Genomic DNA, 20,316 nt, shown 5'->3' with positions numbered 1-20,316 from the left:
TGGCTTGAGGAAGCGTATTCCAAAGACAGAGAGAATGAACTTTCATAAACTTTCAGCTTGTAATTCTGTTTGATAATGAACTTTTTTATCCTCTCAGATTGCTGCTGTTTATGAGTAACTTTTCTTTGTCACTCACCTTGATTAGTTTTTCCTGACAGGCAGAATTCTGTCAGAGACTACAGTCAACTTTATGTTACTAGATGAGATGAGCAGGAGTGAAAGGGTAAACTTTGGAGGTTTTAATTTTGAAACTTGTGCAAGAGGCTGAGAGCTAAAGTTGATGCAGATCAAATATTTTACTCATGTATTTGCATACATTAAAATACACCTGAATACTCAGTATTGTCTGGTGTTCCTGGAGACGTATTTCAGCTGTTAGGGAACAAACAGCAATGTTATCATGGTGATGAATAGAAGTATTAATTACATTCCTGCTTTCCTTTTGAATGACTTTATTTTCATGTGAGAAATGGCAGTCCCTGCTGATCAGTTTTAATTGCTATGTGTCACTAAATGTGGATTTGCACTAGATTTGCTGAACTAGAAAGCTAATGCTACATCTGTGGCATATATAAATGTGTGTTCATCTCTTTGGCTTTTTAGTTTCTAGGCATTTTTAAATTAGAAAGTGGTCAATGAATGCATTTTTTAGTGGTCTGCTAATGAATTTTCACTTTTGCATCAAGCTCTATTTGGCTGAAAATTAGATTGCATTAAATGCACGAGCATTTATTTTATTAAACAAAAACTCTTAACAGGAGGCTCATACTTAAGTGTTCTGGACTTCTTGGTTATAATACCCTTCAAAATTTTGGGACACGGTTTTTCAAACATTTAGATAAATTTGCTGACAGAGGAAGATGTGCTTTCCTGACAGTCAGGACTTTACCTGATGTGGCACAGTTACACCAGAGCTCCTCACTGCTGGGGTAAAACCCATGAACTCCACAGCCACAGCTCTGCTTTAATTGATGTAATTACACGAATAGCAGAAGTTTGTGGCACCAGAACTCGGTCAGTCAAGAGTTGTGCCTGTTACAGCTCAAGCTGGTGAATAGTACAGCCATACCTTAACTCCTGAGGAAAAATGGGATTAAAGGAATGAGGAACCTCTGGTAAAACGACTGTAAGGGCAAAGTTGTGCCCATTCTTTTTGAAAAAGTTAATTTCAAAGACTTTGCTCTCATCCTTCTCCTCTGCTTTGCATTCATGTGGTATTTGGTCTCCTGACTTCATAGTTTCATGTCCACTGTAGGTTTTTTTTAAGCTTACAGTTAATTGTAGGGCTAATTGTATTGCAATACATGTATTTTCTATGATACTTAGTACCATGAGAGTAAAATACAGTAGAGTTGTTTGGGTGCTGTTGCATTACAGATTCAAATCTTTTTTTCCCATCACATTTATATTTTTCAGTAGTTTTGATCAGAGACTTGCTTTTCTGAGTACTAAGGCACGTAACATGTTTATCCTGGAGAGGAAAAAAAGCTAAATTTATGGAGCGGAAAAGCAGGTTTCAGGAACTGGGATCAGGCCTCATTTTTTTGATACTGAGATCAGCTTGTATTTCCATAACCACAGCTCCTTCAGTTCACCCTCCTGTGGCTGGAGCAGGCAGGGGTTCATCATGTCCAAACTTGTGTTTGGAATTTAGGATCTCTGCTGAGTAGAGAGCTGGCACGCTGGCTTGGGAAACTTTCATGAGTAACTGAACAATTGCTGTTGGGTTTTTTCCTAGGAAACTTGTGGGGGATTTTTTTGTTGTTGTTTGGTTTTTTGTTTGATTTTGTAGAAGTTTGCCTATATTAAAAAAAAAAAAGCAATGGCAAATTCTGTTCAGTGTTAATATGGAAATGAAATGGATCTAAAAATTAGTTAAATTAGCTAAATGGAAAGAAAATAGCTTTTGACTGGAAGGGTTGACCAGCCCTTAACTAAGGATAATTGTTTTGTTAGGAAACTTTCTAAGCAAAGAAATACATTGGGAAGTTTTTTTGGGGAGAACTTTGGCAGTTGTAGAAAACAGGGCTGTGTAAATTTTTGTAACTGTAGCATACAAAATAGAGGCTTTTCCCTTCCATTATCTTGCCCTTCCAGCTGCTAGTGATAAAGAGCTTGTTCTTCTGCATAACTTAAAAATATCCCTTGCACTGGCAGGGGTTGCAAGAGAAGTTTCAGGTATTTTTGTTACATTTATTTATATTTTACCTTGTTTTTTTATTTATTTATTTTTACCCGAAGCTTGGTCTGTTCTGTAAAATGGCACCAATGTTTATTGTCCAGATATTTCATGTGTTTGTGTGCACTGCTAAATTCTCTTCTGTGGACTCTGAAGGTGCAGTTGGGCAGTCCCTGGCAGTCAGCAATCCTCACTGCTAAGTACCTGCTTTGTAAGGGGTTATTTGAAATTCCCTGACTTTTGAAATCCCTTTAGAGAGGTGTTGCTGCTGAGCAGAGCAGCAATCCCATATGTCTGCCTATAAAAATGGACATCTAAAATTGCTGTGAGGAAGGATGCTCCATCCCTGGAAGTGTTCAAGGCCAGGTTGGATGGGCTTGGAGCACCTGGTGTCTTGGAAGGTGTCCCTGCCCCTGGCAGAGGGTGACGCTGGATGAGCTTTAAGGTCCCTTCCTTTGCTCTGTACACATCCATCCAAGTGTCCAGAGCAATTGCACATTGGCCACTGGTAAATGTAGCTCCAGTTAAGCTTATATTATTCATACTGGTGGCAGTTTAGACTGTCTTTATACCAGAATATTTTCACCTTTTTCTCTCATTTTCCTCCACTCTTTCCTATTCATTATTTCTTTTCTTGCCTTGTAAACTCAGCAAGATTAACTGAGGAACTTAAATGCTGCAGAAGAACTTAAATCCCATCTTCAGCTATCTTTTCTGTTACAGTTAGTTTAAAAAAATCCCCATGAGATGAGTGCAGCATGTCTGGAACACAACGTATCATATTCCAGAGAGAAGCTTCTAAGTGTGGGTTTGACCTTGCACAAATGTGTTTAATCCCTGTTGTTTGTTTGCATTTGTAGTATTTAAACTACTACCCACAGTCATGACACTTTAACAACGTGACTTTTATGTGCAATCAGTACTAGACATCTGTTTCATCCTTTAGAGTTTATAGAATCATATCCAAAAATACTTTAAAAGAACATAATGGTGCAGAGTCAGGCATTCAGGAGTTAGGAAATGCCAGAATTCCAGTTCCCTGCATTATTTCTTTAATTCTGAAATAAGCAGGACTTGCTCCTGGTTCTTTAAAGCAATAACCTGTTTCTTTTATGTGTTGTGATTAGATTAAAGTATGGCTTTTCTTTGTAGTCTTAAAGCTCTTGGGAGCCCTGGTGAGGGAAAGTGGAGTCCTAAGTCTTCCTGCAGGATGTGTGGAGAGTGGCAAGGAAAACTGCCCTCTCGTTTGGGCAGTTTTGCTGTCTGTACTGTGATGGTCAGAGGAATTACCACTGACGGAAATTGTTCACCTTGTTTGACTCTTTTGTTTCCTTGCTCAGATTTGTTTTTAGCAGGAGCTTGAGAAAGGATTGAAACCTCCAGTGTTCCAGGCTCAAGACTGAAAATAAGTTTTTCTGTGTATCTTGTATAAAACCTTTAATGTTTTTGCTGCCTTAACTCCATGACAGTTCATAGCGTCAGTCAAGAAATTAGGCTATTTATCTAATGCAGTAATTGAGACCAAATCTGCTGGTGTTTCAGTAGAAGTTTTTTCTGTGATATTGTTTTTCAGTCAGAAGTGAACTCTGAGAACTTTGAGGTCAAAAGAGATGGATTTTTAGTAAAACATTTTTATGATGTCCTATGTATACACTCCAGAAAACAGTAATTAGCTACTTTCCAATACTGCTGAAGCATCATAATTTTTCCATTGTATTTTCTGTTTATGACACTATCATCATTCCTGTGGAAAATGTCTTGCTTTGGATGGAATTCTCTGTGCTGACACAAAGCTGTCGAGTTAGGAGTGCATCTACAAGGGAATGCTTTAGAAATGCAACTCCTTTGTTTAACCCAGGTCTTGGAAGTATCAGGATGGTTCACCCAGGCCAGTTAGCTCTACTAAATGCAAAATATGTAATTGTGATGTTCACACTTTCTCTGTATATAATGTCATATAGTAGAAATGTTTGGAATAGCAGAGCCATGTGATGACTTGTGGAGAAATGCTTTTAATTTTCTTTGAAATGACTCATGAAATTATTACTTGAGATATGTGTCTCAGGAAGAAAAGGATGTTTAAGCAAGGTATAAAATATATGCTGGTGCTGCTGTTTGAAATTACCCTTTTTTATGATCAAGTTCCTTTTTTTCCCCTTTTTTTACTGTTTGTCCTTTGCCCTGGTGAGTAGCTTTTTTGGCTCATTTGCTCTTGGTGTGATTGTTATTGGGGTGAGGGGTATGGTTAATTCTGTCACAGAGCAGTGAAAGATGGAATACTGAGTGTCAGAGCTGATGTGGCACCATCAGTGCTGACCAGGAGGGGTCCCTCTGTTTTGCCATGGGGAAGCACTGCCAGCCAGTCCCTCTGAGGAAAACAAATGGTCCTTTTAAACTATTTTGGCCCTTTAAAACATAAAAATGTGGATTGCTTTGCAAGGTAACACGTAGAGCGTGGTACAGTTGGTGACAGCTGTGGATTACAGGTTAATGTGCATTGAAGGATCTGTGGATATTGCATATATTGTGTCCTGATAACCTAGAACTTGATGCCAGCCCTGCTCCACTTTCTCATAGTCCCAGTGCTTCCCAGGCAAAAGCTGTAGCTTGGATTTGCCTTCTGGAGACAAGGCATGAGCTGAGCGAAGAGGAATTGGGAATGGCAGAACCTATAAGCATAAAAATAGCATTTCTTAATGAAAAAACATGACAAAAGACTATTTGAAAGAATTCAGAAGACAACCTGGGAGAAAATTAAAATGAGAGGAAAGGGAAAACTGGGCTTTTGTTGTACAGAAGAAACAAAGTCTGATGAGAGTGGGGATTCAGGGAAGGGAAATTCAGTTCATTGTCACTGAGCATTTCTGATGTGTGGATGTAATTTATTTTACAGCTGCTCCCCACCAATTTTCTTTTTCTTTGGTCAGTTGTTAAAAAACAAAGCCATCTGCCTTCTTTTCATGTTATGCTTGTTTACATAAACTAGATGAATATTCTCTGAATGTGAAGTGCATGTTCTGCACGACTCTGTTTTCATTTCTCTTTTTTTTTCTTTTTTCCTCCTGTTTTATTCTGTAGATTCCACCAATCTGCAGGCAAGGATCATGGCACAGTCTGGGAGGGAATTATTCAAGACCATTATTGGAGCATTCAGAGGTGGGTATAAATTGTTGTTCTTCCAACTTGCAGGTCATGAGAAACTTAAGCCTTTGGAGCATCTTTCAGTTTAGACTGCTGTTACTTTTTTTTTTTTTTACTTTCACTAACACTTTTTTTACTTTCACTTTAACACAGAAGTTAAATGGCAACTTATGTTTCTGCCCCTAGAAATCTTTTTGAATCTCTGCAAACCAATGGTAACACACTAACTTCAAAAAAGAGTTCTTACAAGTGTGAGTTTTGCATGGTGATATTTAGATTCATTTATTAAGTACTGTGAGTTTTCCTTCACTGTGTAGGGCTTTATTCCTTCAAAATTCTGCTTAAGGTGTTGAATAAGTTGAGAATATTCTCATAACTGAGTGCCATAACTAAGTCAGGCTCTTACTCCTATCAGGTCTGCTTGCCTTAAAGCCAGTGCAAACACAGGGAAGATGCAATTTTTCCTGTTTGTGGAAGAATTGACATATTTCTGAGTAACACACTTGTTTGAAAGAAGCTGAGAAATGTGCTTGTCTTGCTGTTCTCTTTTTGGTTTTAATTATAAAATAATAACTACTCATAACTGACTTAAGTAGCTAAAATCTAGTGAGGGTCATTGTGACCTCAAAGCATGAAATCTACTTAGATTGTGTTTTTTGGATACTTTCTTTAAAATGTGAAAAGTGACATTTTGAGTTGGGAAACCCTGGGGTCTGCTATCGACCAACATACATAAAATAAGATTGCTAATGAGCTTTTACATAACTTGAACCTGGAAATTGTCAACATGTAGCAAATCTTTTAAACAAAAAGCAGATTCTTTTTTGAAAAGGTTTAACAGGTCCATTGTTTGTGGCAGGCACTTTGAACTTGGAAAAATGCCTGGTGGTAGTGAGTTATTTTTTAGTACATCTACATGCCTAAATAAATTCAGAAATTTTCTCCAGGGAATCTTGGCTACATGCTAAGAGAAGTGAGCATTTGTTTTTAACAAGCAAGTTCTTTTCCAAACTGCCCCTGTACATGGATTGCAGCAGGGCCTCTGGAATGGGCTAACATGTGCCCATTCCCATGCTGGTAGCAAAGACAAGTGTGAAGCAGATTTATCTAATTTTTTTGCCCTCAAGTAAAGTTACTCTTACACACATGGAGAGAGTATTACTGCTTAAATGTGTTCCACTTTACATATTAATGTGCCTGAGTATGGTTCTCCTCCAAAACCTCAAGGTTTTTCTGTGTTCTTCAGCTCATTTTCAGTATTTAAGGATCTGTTATCGTTCCCTCCTGGCTGCTTGGAACATGGTCTTTGCTGCTAGGATTGTTATATCCCTTTTTTGTTACTGTTTTCTTAAGCAGGGCAAGGTTTTTAGAGGGAGGTGAGATCTTTTATTAAAACAAGTTTAAACTGTTTGATGATGAGGGAGGTAAAACAAACCAGTAGTTCTTCTTTGTGCTGGCTTTTACGTGCATGTTTCCTGAGGTTCTTGCAAATTGACTTTTCATTTTCACACAGATCCTGCCCAGGTGGCAGCTGATGGAGAAGAGGATGTGTTGGCATGGCCATGCTGGTGGAGGGCTTCACACAGATCCAAAGGAAGGGGTAAAACTTGCTCAGTTATTATTGCTTTTTAAATAAAAAATGTTATCAGCTTCCCCAAAAAAACTAAACCTAAAAACTGAAGACCTCAAGCAATGATTTGTCCAAAATTCTCTTGGTAGATATATAAATATTGTAGTAGATACTGTTAAATTGTCAATGTAGGCTTGCTCGCTCTTAAAGCACCAAATGTTTGTGATAATGGAGTTGAAGGGCTTTTTTTGTTTTATTAAAAATACCATTTTACTGTTATACACTCCCTTGAAATTGCCCTGAATTAGATTCTTTTGATGGAAAATATGTTTTCTTGTCATGCACTAGTCTGTTGATCTTGTTTGTGACTGATATTTCCCTGTGACTTGGCAGACAGGATAGTAGAAACCATCTCATGGGTTATTGCATCAGTTGGTAAAATCACACTTGAAATGGGAGGGGAGAGAAGCAATTAAACTGTGTGTATTTTTACTTGGAATTAACGGTAATACATCTGGTATATTTTGACTGTATTTCTATTCAGGAAGCACATTAATGTAATGATGATGGTCTATGGGGAGAAGCAGGATCTTTTATTAGACCAAATGATTACAATCAGAAAACGAGGCAAACTTTTGGTTAAAACAGGACAGTATCAACTGTGTGATTAAAATTGCCAAATCAAAGCTCTTGAGTGTACAGACATTCCATCTTCTCATTTCCTAGGCCCACTTATTTCTGATGCTTTGTGTATTTGCAGAATCATTCTGTGTGAATGGTTGTAACTTGTTCAAACTTGGGTGGAATCTTCCCTAAAATGAATGAAGACCACATTGATGACAAACAATTTTCAGTTTCAGAATCCAGGTCTTTCAGGGCTGCTTTGCTGGTTTAACTGTTCTGAGGATGTCTCTCCTACAGCCTCAGTTGCAAAGAAATTGAAGTTCAATTTAGGATTTTCTTTCAAGTTTTCATCTGAGAGTTGTCCCTTCAGTGAATCCAGACCTGTTTGTGCTGCAGGCAGAAGTCAGAAGAGATGTATGTTTTATAGTAAGAGGGAATTTCATAACTGAGGTGTAGCCAGCTTGTTTCAGTAAACACCTGTGATGTTTTCTGCATGAGGCACAGGGGGAAACAAAAAAATTTGCCATCTCCAGTCAGTGGTACCAATGGCTCTGCATGTAACATTAACTTCAAACTAATTTTAAGACCCTCCTTGCAACAGGTGTAAGCTCTTTTCAGAGATTTCCTGGGCAAAACAGACTTCAAACCTTCCTTCTCTGTTTCACATATTTAAATTCCAGGGTTTGCTTTGGTCAGAAAGGAAATGAAAGGTTCTGTTTACCACAGCACAAGTAACCTTAAGGGATGCTGGATGTTCTTTAACACTAAAACTCACTAGCAATATATCATCCAAAATTTTTGATGCCAAATGATATTTTTTAAATTTGCTGTCAGTGTAAAATCCCATTGGCATTCTCCCTTCAGCCACTACTTGCAGGTATTCCTGTATAAATCAATCCCTTAACTTCTTTGTTCCAATAAATGCAGCTGAAATGTGGTTAATACAGGGCATGGTCAGTTAAGGCTGTTGTCTAACTAAACAAATACCAGCTGTCCAGGAGAAAGCAGCAAGAACCAGCTGTGGAAGAGCTGAAATGTGTGGAGAGTGGAAAAAACCAGGGTAAGGTTGGGTTTGCCAGGGATTTCTCAGCAAAACTGAAGGGAAGGAAATACTCTGCTGCTCCAAGTGCAGTTCCTGTATCTCATGTATACATGCACTTGTATTCACTGTGTAAAAATACTGGCACCCCATTTACTACATTTTTCCCCCTAGGATTATACTTCCAGGAGAACTGCAGGTGAGATACCTGTCAGCTCTATTACACCTTTCCCTATTCCATATTTTTTCTGACAAACCAGGCTGTTTATTCTGACTTTGGGAGTGACATTTTAAATTGCCCCTTTTACAGCAGCTTCTGCAGGTACAGAACTGAGCACTAAGGATGAGCACAGAGTGAAGGGCACATTACCTTCATCTCACATATAACTACTAAAGAAACTTACACTTTTTTAAATTCCAAAAGAACTTTTTACTTACAGCAGAGGCTGCTGTGCTGAGTACTGAGATCAGAACTGATCTTTACCAGCTTTGGGGGATTTTTTGGTGCTGGCTGGGAGAATAACCTCGTGCAGGGGGAGAAACTTCTGCTGGTACAAAAAAAGGGATGATAGAGCTTCCTGAGGGAGCACACAGGGAGCCAGAATTGTGTATTTCTCACTTCATCAGCAGTGACAGCTTAAATTCATGTCAAATTACCACTTTCTTGTATCCCACTTCTGACAGCTCATCATCCTGGCACAGGCTTTATCCACCAAGTGACAGGGTCAGCCCAGTGAATGCCTTGCAGTGCTCCATAACCATGGAGATGGTGAAGAGGAATTATGGCTTTCTTTTTTTACCCCCTCTTTAGGTATTTTAAAAGGTCCCAGAACCTGGATGGGATGGGTAGAAGGGAAATGAAGTTGGTCATTGGTTATTCTTTCACAAATAATCTTCAGTACTACATAAGAGTGTTTTAAAACCATGCTGCATTCAAAAAGAGGAATAGTCTTTCCTTCTTTGCTCCCTGTTGTATTAGATGTATAATATTTTCCTTCTGTTCCTTGCATTTCAGTAGAAATAGACCTGTAAAGAAAATGTAAAACATTACTACCATTTAAAAGGAGGTAAAATAAATTAATCTCTTAACCTTTTTATGTACCTCAGAGAGTCAAAAAAGGGCCTGAGTCCATTGAACAGATTGCTCATTTTAATTCTTAATGTTGCCGCTTGCATATTTAAACAAAATTTAAACTCATGTTTCTGTTCAACGGTAACATTTATTTCATGGTAAACTTTGATGTAATATGTGTGCATTTTGCATCCTTTGATATTCCTTCTTGTTCCTTTGCAAGGCCTTTGGCAAGTGAGTGGCTGCCTCCTGACTTTTTTCTAAATGGATTTACTTCTGTCACCGTTCAGAGCCATGAAAAAAGGAAATAGATTTCTTGTTTGCAGCCAATATATTTTGTTCCTTTTAATAGGTTTTCTGTGCAAAGTCTGCCTAGCCAATAGCAACACATAATTAGAACTGCTCTGATTGCACTTTTGTATCTTCTGTGTTAATGTGGTACCATTTTTTTTAACTTCCTTTTAACCTGTAAGTGGTGATCAAAGATACTTTCCACGTGTTTGAACTGCTTTTTATGCATATACTTGGCTCAAATGGAAAGATTTGTGTATATGCTGCAGCAGATATCTCCATCTTTTAAGTGGGTAGGATGCAATAGAGGCACTTTTGCATCCTCTCTCCAATGACAAATCTGCATATAACCATTTTTTAAAAGTAGTTTGAAATGTGTTTATCCTGCGTAATGTTCCGATACATTTGCAAGGACATTTGGTGACAAAATGCCTTGGTTTTGCTTGAAGCTGTGACTAGAAGAACTGAGATGAATTTCCTGGTGCTTTTAAAAGCTTACCTTTATAGGATTGCCTTCCCTGGTTGCCTCAGCAATTTTACCTTTTAACAGACCTCTCCTTTCTTGCTTATTCACCCCAGACCTTAAGAGAGAATTTCTTTTCTAATTTGGTTTATCCTCGAACAGTAAGATTTATTACAATACTCCCCCTTCCTACTGACTTCTGTCACAAGAGTCATCTTTGAAAGGTGTGCACTAACTTTTTGTTTCCCTCCCTCCTCCCCACTACAAAATATTGCCTGAAATGGGGAGATTAGCTGCCCTTGCTGCCCTCCTTTCTGTCTTAGATAACCCTCATGTCTTTCAAGTTCACCCCAGTGTAGCCAACACAGAAAAATGACTTGTTGATACTTGTGCTCTGTGTTGCTGCACATCCTCTTGTCCTCAATTAGGAAGCGTGGTTTAGGCTGCAGTTAATTTAGCTTGGGAGTTCAGTGGGATTATCACAAGTGTCAATGATAAACATCTGTCCATCTGGAAAATAGCCTACCTTGCTGTAAAAAAATACAGCAACCAAACCCAACAACAGAAAAATAATCCCAAAGCAAAACTCAAAATAAACCCAAACAGAAAAAGTAATGTTTTTCAAGCTATCTTGTTAAATGGATTGTGCTCTTACTTAGGACAGAATTTGAGATTTGGAGGAGAGCCTATTTAAAGAATTCAGTTAAAATTGATAGCATCAGTTAAGCCAGGATGTGGCCATGTACATCTTCTGCCTTGTGAAGCCTAATTATCCAGTGTCAGGGAATGTTCTCCAAACTATTTATGTTTATTGTGGACATTTCAGGCTTCCTTCTTGCCTTAGTTATTTTGTTAATGCGTTAATTTTTTTTGCATTTCTCTCCTGCTATCTTAAAACATCTTCCAAAAAACAAGTAGCAAGCCCTTGAATTTTGTACAGCAGTCTTGAGGAGATGAAAAAGAAGGGTCAGTTTGTTTGTTCTGTGAAGTATTTCAAGGTGGGGAATTATGGCTTTCTCTGTGTTCCAGTTGTAGCCAGCCAGACTTGCAGTCTGGAGAACATGGAACATTTTAATGGCATGTCATGGATATAAACCTAAAAACTTCCACCTTGAAATGTTCATAGGCAGTCTTAGTCTCAGACATTGTCAAGTGTCTATTTCCTATCAAATGAAATACAGAAGTGATCCAATTGTATCAAATTCATTCTTATTTATAGTTATTTTACTTCCCAAGTCTCTTTGTAAGGCAGTGCCTTTGTTTGTCCTTTCCCACAGCTGAAGGAGATCGATGCCAAGAAGATCATCCGGGCAATGCTGTCCTACGTGTGGCCCAAAGACAGGCCCGACCTGCGCGCCAGGGTCGCCATTTCCCTGGGCTTTCTGGCAAGTGCCAAGGTAAGAACAGATACTTGTTGTACTCTCACACTTGCTGTTCATCTGTGCAAGGAATCGTTTTCTTTTCTAGTATTTATGGGCTTTTACGCTCTTAAGATGTCTGGGTTTTTCACAGGAGCATATATGAGAAATGATAGCTTGGATTTTGGAGCAGGGTGTATCTGCAGGTAATGTTTAGGGAGGTGATGATGACAACTAGAATTTTTGTTTCCCTTGATCTCATTAGTTTAGCCCAGGATTTTCCATTGCTGGTTAATTATTTACCTCAGAAATTACAGAAAAAGGGAGTTAAAGGCTGTTCTTCTCTGCTTGTGTGGTGCTGTCAGACAGGATTTCTTCAAGGCTCTCTGCCCATTCTCAACCCTGAACTTGATCAATGTGGTGGTGCCTGTTCACAGTCTTGCTGTGCTGTGGGAAGGGGATCTGAGCTCCAGTCTGATATTTCTCTGTGAGATAACAGGGGAATTAATTGTTCTGGGGACTCCTCTGGTGTCCTAATATGGGAGAAGCTGTATAACCTTTTGTATTTAACAGGCCTGCTTTCATTCAAATGATTTTTCATGTAGTCTTTGATTATGAAATGGAACATTGCTCTTACTTTTATTTCATTATGTGAAGGGATCTTCTGTATTCTTACCTGCAACAGCATTAGTGTTTATTTGTTCTTTCAAAGAATTTGGCATGCAAAAGTGTTCTGCAGATTAAAAGGGGATATAATTCAAATTCTGTGCAAACCTTGTAGGAATAGTTCCTAAGAGCAAATGTTAGCCTCCTTTTGCTTTAAATTAAAAAAAAAAAGTATTTGATTACAAAATACTGGGAGGAAGTTTTGTGAATTTCATTGAGACATACAGCTCAGCTGGGTTGCTTATAAATACAGCAATTTTAACCAAACATAAAGCTAATATTAGCACTCAGCACCATTGCCATGTTATGAAAAGAGAGAAGAGACAAATTTCAGCTCTGTAGGTGTTAAAAGAGGAGTGCCTGGGAGAGAAATGTGCTTGGGAGGAATTGCTGGTCTACAGTGCTTTCTCAAGAGGTTTTTATCTCTCAGGTACTCGTGGGTACTGTCTCCAGCAGATACTTGGGTTGTGCTGCAGTTCAGGATATTGCTGATAATGCAGGTGATGACATGCAGAATATGGCTGGACTGTGCAAGTGAACTTTCCCCCTTTTTGTGTGCCTGGGCAAAACACACAGCAATGCTTTCCACTGCATTTTAAAACTCTGGGGGAAACTCTGCTCAAAAATGCAGATGCCTTGAGGTTTTGTGATGTGGATCTACCAGGTGGATATGAAAATTAGTCTAACTCACTTCCTTTTTCAAGACTCTTATTAGTAATGTTAATAATAAACTGAAGGCAATTCTTAAATGTTTGAAGTATTTTTTTCTCTTCTTCTCCCCAATTCCCTATTCCCTAATTTGTAGTGTTATATGGCTATGATGGAGAAATGTGAATCCAGCCTCTAATCCTGCATGTGGCAGCACTGTACCTTGCCTTTAAGAAGTCCTATTAATGTTTCAAGCAGCTTTCTGGGGTGTTAAGAAAACAAAATTGATGACCAGGATGCCTTGACTCTAGCAAATAGTATTTGGTGTAAAAAAGAGCTATTATACTTCTACTGGGAGAGAGAGATGTTTCCCCCATCTGAAAATCATTGAACTGCTCTTTGGGGAAATAACTGGGTGTTTGGACCTCTTAAGTGTTCTCTTAAGTTTCCCACTTTATATTTGTACAAGGCAGCCCAGAAGCCCTGATGTCCAGAGCAGACTCTTAGAAGAAAATCAGAAAACCTGTTGAGCTTTTCCCAGCTTTTAGGGGATGCTTGTTAAAGCAGAAGGGTTTTGTGAGAATGTTTGTTTGGGCAAACAAGGATTTCATTAGGAAAACACACAGCAAGCTCTCTATGGAAAATAAATATCATAACTGGCAGGGGTGAAAAATTTTATGGACGTCTTCTAGCTGTCCTTTGCTACTGTTCTTTGTTTTGTTCTGTCATTACAAAGCTGTGTTGGATAACTGCAAATTAAGGAGTTACCCCTCATCTTAGGAGCTGTGCTCACTCTTCCTTTGTGGGAAGAACTTTTCTTGAGTTGCTTCATACTTTACACATACTGTGTGTGTCAGTGTGACACAAGTGGTGTGCAATAGTTTATTCCAGAGCTGTAGTGAGTCTGTCACATCTTTGAGCCCTGAACATCTGCTGCCCTTCCAGAGCACACAAAAGGTCACTTAGTCCTGGAGAAAATGCAGTACAAAGTAGTTTACCTGTATCTTTCCTGGACCATGTGTAATTGTGTGTGGTTTCCTCATTATCCCGTTTGGGAGCCCTTTGTTCTGGTTGCTTGTGAGGTTAATTATAATGCACTCCACAGACCACACAAGCTGTTTGCTAAAGTTTTTCTGCTATATAATTGTGTCAGCACAGGAACACCAGCATGTTTTTCTCCTCACTGCAGTCCTGGCCTGATTTCTTTGTTCACAGTGGAACAAAGTGAATTCTCTGTCTGAAGGATTTACATCCTTATTGTGGATTCTGTCTAAAGGCCCCTCGTTCTGAGGGGGTTTGCATAGAGAACTGTATGGTCATGATGGCTGCTGCAAGTTACCTTCCCCCAAAAGAAACACTTCTGTAAACCTTTTGGCCAACTCCTTCTGAGATTGACAAAAGATTTTCAGGTTTTATACCTCTGAATTTACAGCATTAGGTTTCCAGTTAAAATACAGCAGCTGTAAGGTGGCTTTGGTTTTATTCTGTGAAAACTCCAAGGAATCACAGAGGACAGGTAGGTTATGAAATTCTCAGCTATGGGGGAAAAATGTAAGGAATAAACCCCCAGTTTAATTTGGTTCCTTACCCACAAAACAACTGGAGTTCATTTCTCCTTGTGCTGCTGCTTGAGAAATAATTTGTCTCTTTAAATCTTCCAGTTCAGTAAAATACACTTTCAAAACAAAAGTCAGTTTGTGTGCAGCTACTGAAGAGCCTGCAGTTACAATCTGTCTTGACTCCTTTTGTGGGGCCCAGTTGCCTGTCATTGAACAAATTATTGTGATTTTTGGTTCCTTTTTGTCTCCACATATCTGCCAGTGGTATTGTGAGCCTTCAAAGCGAGCTGTTAGTATGGCTTTTTATGACAGGATGGAGTCTGCTCCAGGGCTAGTGAGGTCTTTTCTTCCTTGCAAGATTTGTTGTATTATTATGACACACTTTAAATTTTTACCTTAAATATTTATAACCTATCTAGATGTGTGTACATGATCTGAAGGATGCAAGAGGAAGGCAGGTGAGAGGAGTGCACAGGGCATTATCTGTGTTTTCAGTCACATAGCTCAGCCTCCTCAGCTTCTGCATATCTGGATTTTCTTTTTCCATGTTCTCCCCCCTTTTTTGGCTTCTCTGCTGGTGATTGTATAGCAAATGCTTCCTTACTTTTCTGGTTTTCCCTTTTTTCTTCTGTGGCACAAGGAGAAAAGTGCTGAGGCTTCTGAGGAGCTGGATTAAACACATGAATATGACAAAATCACTTGTCACCTCTGTCAGCCTGCAATGGGTTTTGGCCTCCTGGTCACAGACCAGGCATGTGTTATTCATGAGCCAAAGAATTCTTTCAGACTCTCTGCATTTCTACTGACTGCTAATTCCATCAGTTTCAGAACAGGAATGGTTGGCTAAGGAGGCAGGACACGGGCTGAATTGCAAATTCTGCCTGCATGCAAAGATAACGATATCCAGCTGATCAGTGAAGCATGTTCCTATGATCTTGGTGTTTGAGCTCTTTCTAAGGGCTCAGATGGAGTTAGATAATTGCAATAAACCTTTAGAAATTGTTAGCTTTTTGAGGAGTTTCAGGTGAAAAGTATTTAAAATTGGTTTGGGTTTTTTCCCTACTGGAATAAGTGTAGTTCAGGTCATCATTAAATTTGAAGAAGCCATGAAGCCAGGTGCTTCTTCCCTCATCTGGAGCACATTTTGGAGCTTCTTCAGCAGTCTTGCCTCTACAAGGGATGGCAATTTCTGTGTGTATCTCCACAAATGGAGCTGTTGGATGTGTATGTTTATATTGGTCCAGAGATAAATTCAGTCATCTTCATGCCAGCATTTCTCACTGAATTATTGGCAAAGAACAGTTCACTGTTCTATCAGTGAACCAGTTTTCTACCAGGACCAGTTTTATCTTGTTGGGGCTCAGCCTGTCATTAATTCATCATCTTTATTAAACAAAAAATGCTGGGAAGAGCAAAATCAAAGATAAGGCTGTTTGCCTCAAAAATAGTGTGGTCCCATGGGGGAATAAAGATGATACTGCACTGTCAGCTTAAAACAGTGCAGTCATTAAAAAAATATTTAAACTCATTTACTCATGATTCATTCTAGGGCAACCTGCTGTTAAATGTGGGCAATTGAGTTGGGATGATTTCATGGGATGCTGTATTTGCTTTCCAATAAATTCAAGCAAGGATAAGCTATTAATTCAAACCCAGAAATAGAAAATGTACAAATTCATATTGAAAGAGTCTTTTTAATGGGAATTGTTATCAAGCTTTCAGGCATTAGGCAGAGGAGGGAAGCCTGTACAGATATATTGTGTAAGACAATTGTTTTTCATGGTAGATTTTCATGGTCTACCAAGGTGTGCTTAAAGCTTTTTGTTCTGTGCCAGCAAATACAAAGAGAGAGCTGTGAATTTATGCAGAAGGATGAAATTTTGTTTCCATTACTATGAATGTGATCTCATTGACTTAACAAATTGAGTAGGAAAGGCCTGTTTCTAATAATGGCCTCTCATCTCTTGCTATAAACTTTGTAAGATTAACTTTTTTCTTTTTAAATTACTAGAAAGCAGACTGTCTTGATTGCTAATGAAATGCAATACTGTGCTGCCTTGTTCTTATTCAAGCTTTACCCTCCAGGAGTCAGAACAACTATAACCTGAGACCAGGCTTTAAATTTCATTTAAAACTCTATTGGGAAGAATTATATTGATGTAAAAGAAGACATTTCTGCAAAATTGTAGGCTGTTACCAGTTAAATTAATTGTGAGTGGAGAACAGCAGTTTAAAGAATACATCTCTTTTCTTTAAATGGACTTTAAATATATCTGTAGTTCTATTTCAAAACTACCTGTAGTGTAGCACAGTCTAGTGAGGAATAAAATCCCTGCAGAGAGATTTGTGAGAATCTGCAGCAAATGAAGACCATCTGCATTACAATATTCTTATTTTCTCCTGAGAGGTCTCTCCCAGGAAAAACTGCACTTTGTCATGTTGGTTGTCACTGGAACACACATGGCTGTAGATTCATCTTTATCAAGAACAAAATGCCATCCCAAAATCGAGTTTCAGTACCTCTGAAGGCAAAGTGGAGTTGTTTGGTTATACTGGGGAAGGGAGAGGGATTTGAGATTTCCACAATTCCCATCTGTGAGAAGGGGAGCTGTGGCTGAAGGACTCTCAGGCTGCACTGGACAAGTTCCAGAGGAACGTTGGAAGTAGGACCTGGTCTTTCAGCTGTTTTCTCTTTTCAGTCACTAACAAACCAGCACTGACCTCACCCAGGTGCCCTTATATCTCATGTGTCTCCTCTCAGGAGTTATCTCAATTATGCTGTGTTGAGAATTTTGACGTGTTTTTAATAATGTATTTCTTAGGGAATACATGGGTGAAGAGGAGAAAATTCATTCCTTCCTCATTTGCATTTAAATCTTTAGACTAAAACACTGTCTAAAAAAAAACAGCACAGATTCAAAAAATTAATTTACATTGTTTTCTTTAAATCTGTAGTTTACAAAAATATTTTCAGAACCCAGTTGCTCTGCTTGGTGAAGTTTGTACCTTCCACTATTTGCCATAACTTGTAAAACTGGGAATATTGGATCCTGGGACAGTCATTAGAGCTTCTGGAAGTCTGTCTTCCCCCTTGAATTTGGACTGAACTTAAGAATGACTTTATCACTCTTTTCTCTCAAAATCGAGTTTTATCCAGTTAATCAACAGTTTTTCCCCTGGGCTTTCAGCTTTGACAGATGTCCCTAAATACAATTGAGATCTAAGTGGGTATCCAAAACATTTGGTGGAGAGAGCTGAAATATCTGTATCAATCTGGTTTCTGTGTTTTGTTTCTTCTCATGTAAAATAATTTGTCATCTACTCACAAGTTTTTTTCCAAATACTAAAAAAAAAAATGCCCAACTTTAAGCAAAGTCAACTTGCTGTAAAGTATTTTAACATCTGCTGTGATTGTAAGACTGTCGGTCATAACATACTTGTTCAGCTGCTAAAAAAGTTATATCCTTATTTTCAATTCTCAACAGTTAGGAGCAGTTTGAATTAAGAAATTCTATTAATTTTATGACGTTTGTCTGTAAATTGCCTTTCTTGTTGGTATAAGTGAGCAATGTAACAATGGTGCATTAACAAGGAATTTTATGTTTTCTGTGAGATTTTCCATATTTTCTTGTGCTACAGTTGTGCAAATAAAAAACTGCTGAAGTTGGTATGTTTACATATCCATTTGTTTGGGGTTTCACATCTAAAGGGGCCACCACTGTTGACACACTGAGTGATATGTGGTGGATGTGACTTTTTTGTTTGAAAACTAATATTTGTACAGTAATTTGTAGTGTCTTAAAGACTCTACAGAAAATCTTTTGTGCTGCTGTGCCAAACCCCAGGGTTTATGCTGACTCCAAATTAATATTTGGAGCCATGTTGCAAATGGGAAGCGTTATTTAAATTTTAGGGGAGTGTTAACAGAGACAAAGGAGGGGTTGGTTTATTTTCTTTGACTTCCTTGGAGCTTTGGTTTAATCCATCCCAGTGACCCAGTGTTAGCAAAGTGTAGGTGAGTGGTTTCCTGTGGAAGAGAGCTTCTTCACACTGAACACTGTCAGCACCACAAAGAGCAAACAGCTCCAAATGATGACAGTTTTGTAGCACTGTGTGTGCCATGCAGTGGCTGCTGCTTGATTCAGTTCCTGGGCTTGCTGTGCTGTCCTGAGAGCTTAGCCTCACTTCAAGGGCCTTTGCAGTGTAGTTTGCTGAGGATAGAAATCCATATTTAAAAGGAAACAGTGAGAGAGACAAAGTAACCCTGCAGTCCCAGCAGCAAGGATTTAACATTGTGCTTGAAATAAAGAGCCACCTCACCTGCACTGAGTGCTTAGGGACTAAATATGACAGTGGAGCAATTTCAGAAAAAAACAGTCATGATCCATATGTGTTTTAATGCAAATGGTCTAATTGTTGTGTTCCTGCTTTCAGGCCATGAATATATTGGTTCCCTTCATGTTCAAATATGCAGTGGACAGCCTCAACCAGGTGTCTGGGAACGTGCTCAACCTCGGCGATGCCCCAAGCACTGTGGCCACCCTGGCAACTGCTGTCCTCGTGGGCTGTGAGTGCATTCCCAGCTCGTGGATGGGAGCTAAGGGTCTGCAGCGGGGGAGGGAGGGGCTCAGCAGAGCTCCTGCCCACTGCACTGCTGAGCATCACAGCTGCTTGTGAATCACAGAGTCACCGGGTGGTTTGGGCTGGAAGGGACCCTAGAGGTCATCTGTGGGCAGGGACACGTCCCACTACCCCAGGCTGCTCCAAACCCTGTCCAGCCTGGCCTTGGACACTTCAGGGGCCCAGGGGCAGCCCCAGCTGCTCTGGGCACCCTGTGCCAGGGCCTCACCACCCTCACAGGGAACATTTCTTTCCCAATATCCCACCTAACCGTGCCCTCTGGCACTGGGAGCCATTCCCTGTGTCCTGTCCCTCTGTGCCTTGTCCCCAGTCCCTCTCCAGCTCTCCTGGAGCCCCTCAGGCCCTGGCAGGGGCTCTGGGGTCTCCCTGGAGCCTTCTTCTCTCCAGGTGAACGTCCTCAGCTCTGCCAGAGCCCCCAGAGCAGAGGGACTCCAGCCCTCTGAGTGTTGCAACAATTTTATAGTCACTGTTGATGTCTGTTCCCAATATTCTCTGACCTTGCTTCTGGTATTCCAATTAAAAAATGAAATAATGCTTATAGAAATTATTCTTGATTATAAATCCTGCCCTTTCTTATAACCAGGTATAAAAAGAAACTGATTTAAATGTGTGCACAATGGTTTGTAAATGAAAAATTGCATAAAGCTCGGGCCAATTAAGTATAAATTACATTTGAACTAAAATTGTTGAAAATATATAAAGAATGAGTCTAGTGTAATTTCATGCATGAAGGGAAGTTGAAAATATAATTATTTTCGTTTTGTAAACTTTTTCATCCCTTTTTAGATGGTATCTCAAGAGCTGGGGCAGCGTTATTTAATGAAGCGAGAAATGCAGTATTTGGGAAAGTAGCTCAAAATTCAATCAGGAGGATTGCCAAGAATGTTTTCCTGCACCTTCACAACCTGGATCTGGCCTTCCATCTAAGCAGGCAAACAGGAGCACTGTCAAAAACCATCGACAGAGGCACCAGGGGCATCAGCTTTGTTCTCAGTGCTTTAGTGTTTAACCTGGGACCCACAACGTTTGAAGTGGCTCTGGTCAGTGGAATTCTGGTAAGTGTGG

The 20,316-nt window shown here is 39.3% G+C and overlaps 1 protein-coding gene across 1 annotated transcript in view; it reads left to right on the top strand.

The window, feature by feature from the left end:
- The window catches only part of ABCB7 (ATP binding cassette subfamily B member 7), a 35,684-nt gene that overhangs the window by 785 nt on the left and 14,583 nt on the right, over window positions 1-20,316 (top strand). The window contains exons 2-6 of the mRNA XM_068205189.1: window positions 5,258-5,335; window positions 6,834-6,920; window positions 11,657-11,776; window positions 19,045-19,177; window positions 20,038-20,306. Of these exons, the coding sequence (XP_068061290.1) occupies window positions 5,258-5,335; window positions 6,834-6,920; window positions 11,657-11,776; window positions 19,045-19,177; window positions 20,038-20,306 (687 nt within the window). The remainder of the gene's footprint in view (window positions 1-5,257; window positions 5,336-6,833; window positions 6,921-11,656; window positions 11,777-19,044; window positions 19,178-20,037; window positions 20,307-20,316) is intronic.

This window comes from Anomalospiza imberbis, chromosome 14 (genome assembly GCF_031753505.1).
Source record: "Anomalospiza imberbis isolate Cuckoo-Finch-1a 21T00152 chromosome 14, ASM3175350v1, whole genome shotgun sequence".
Classification (NCBI taxonomy): Eukaryota; Metazoa; Chordata; class Aves; order Passeriformes; family Viduidae; genus Anomalospiza; species Anomalospiza imberbis.
Note: the sequence above shows the minus strand (reverse complement) of the source record. Positions and strands in the feature narration are given on the sequence as shown.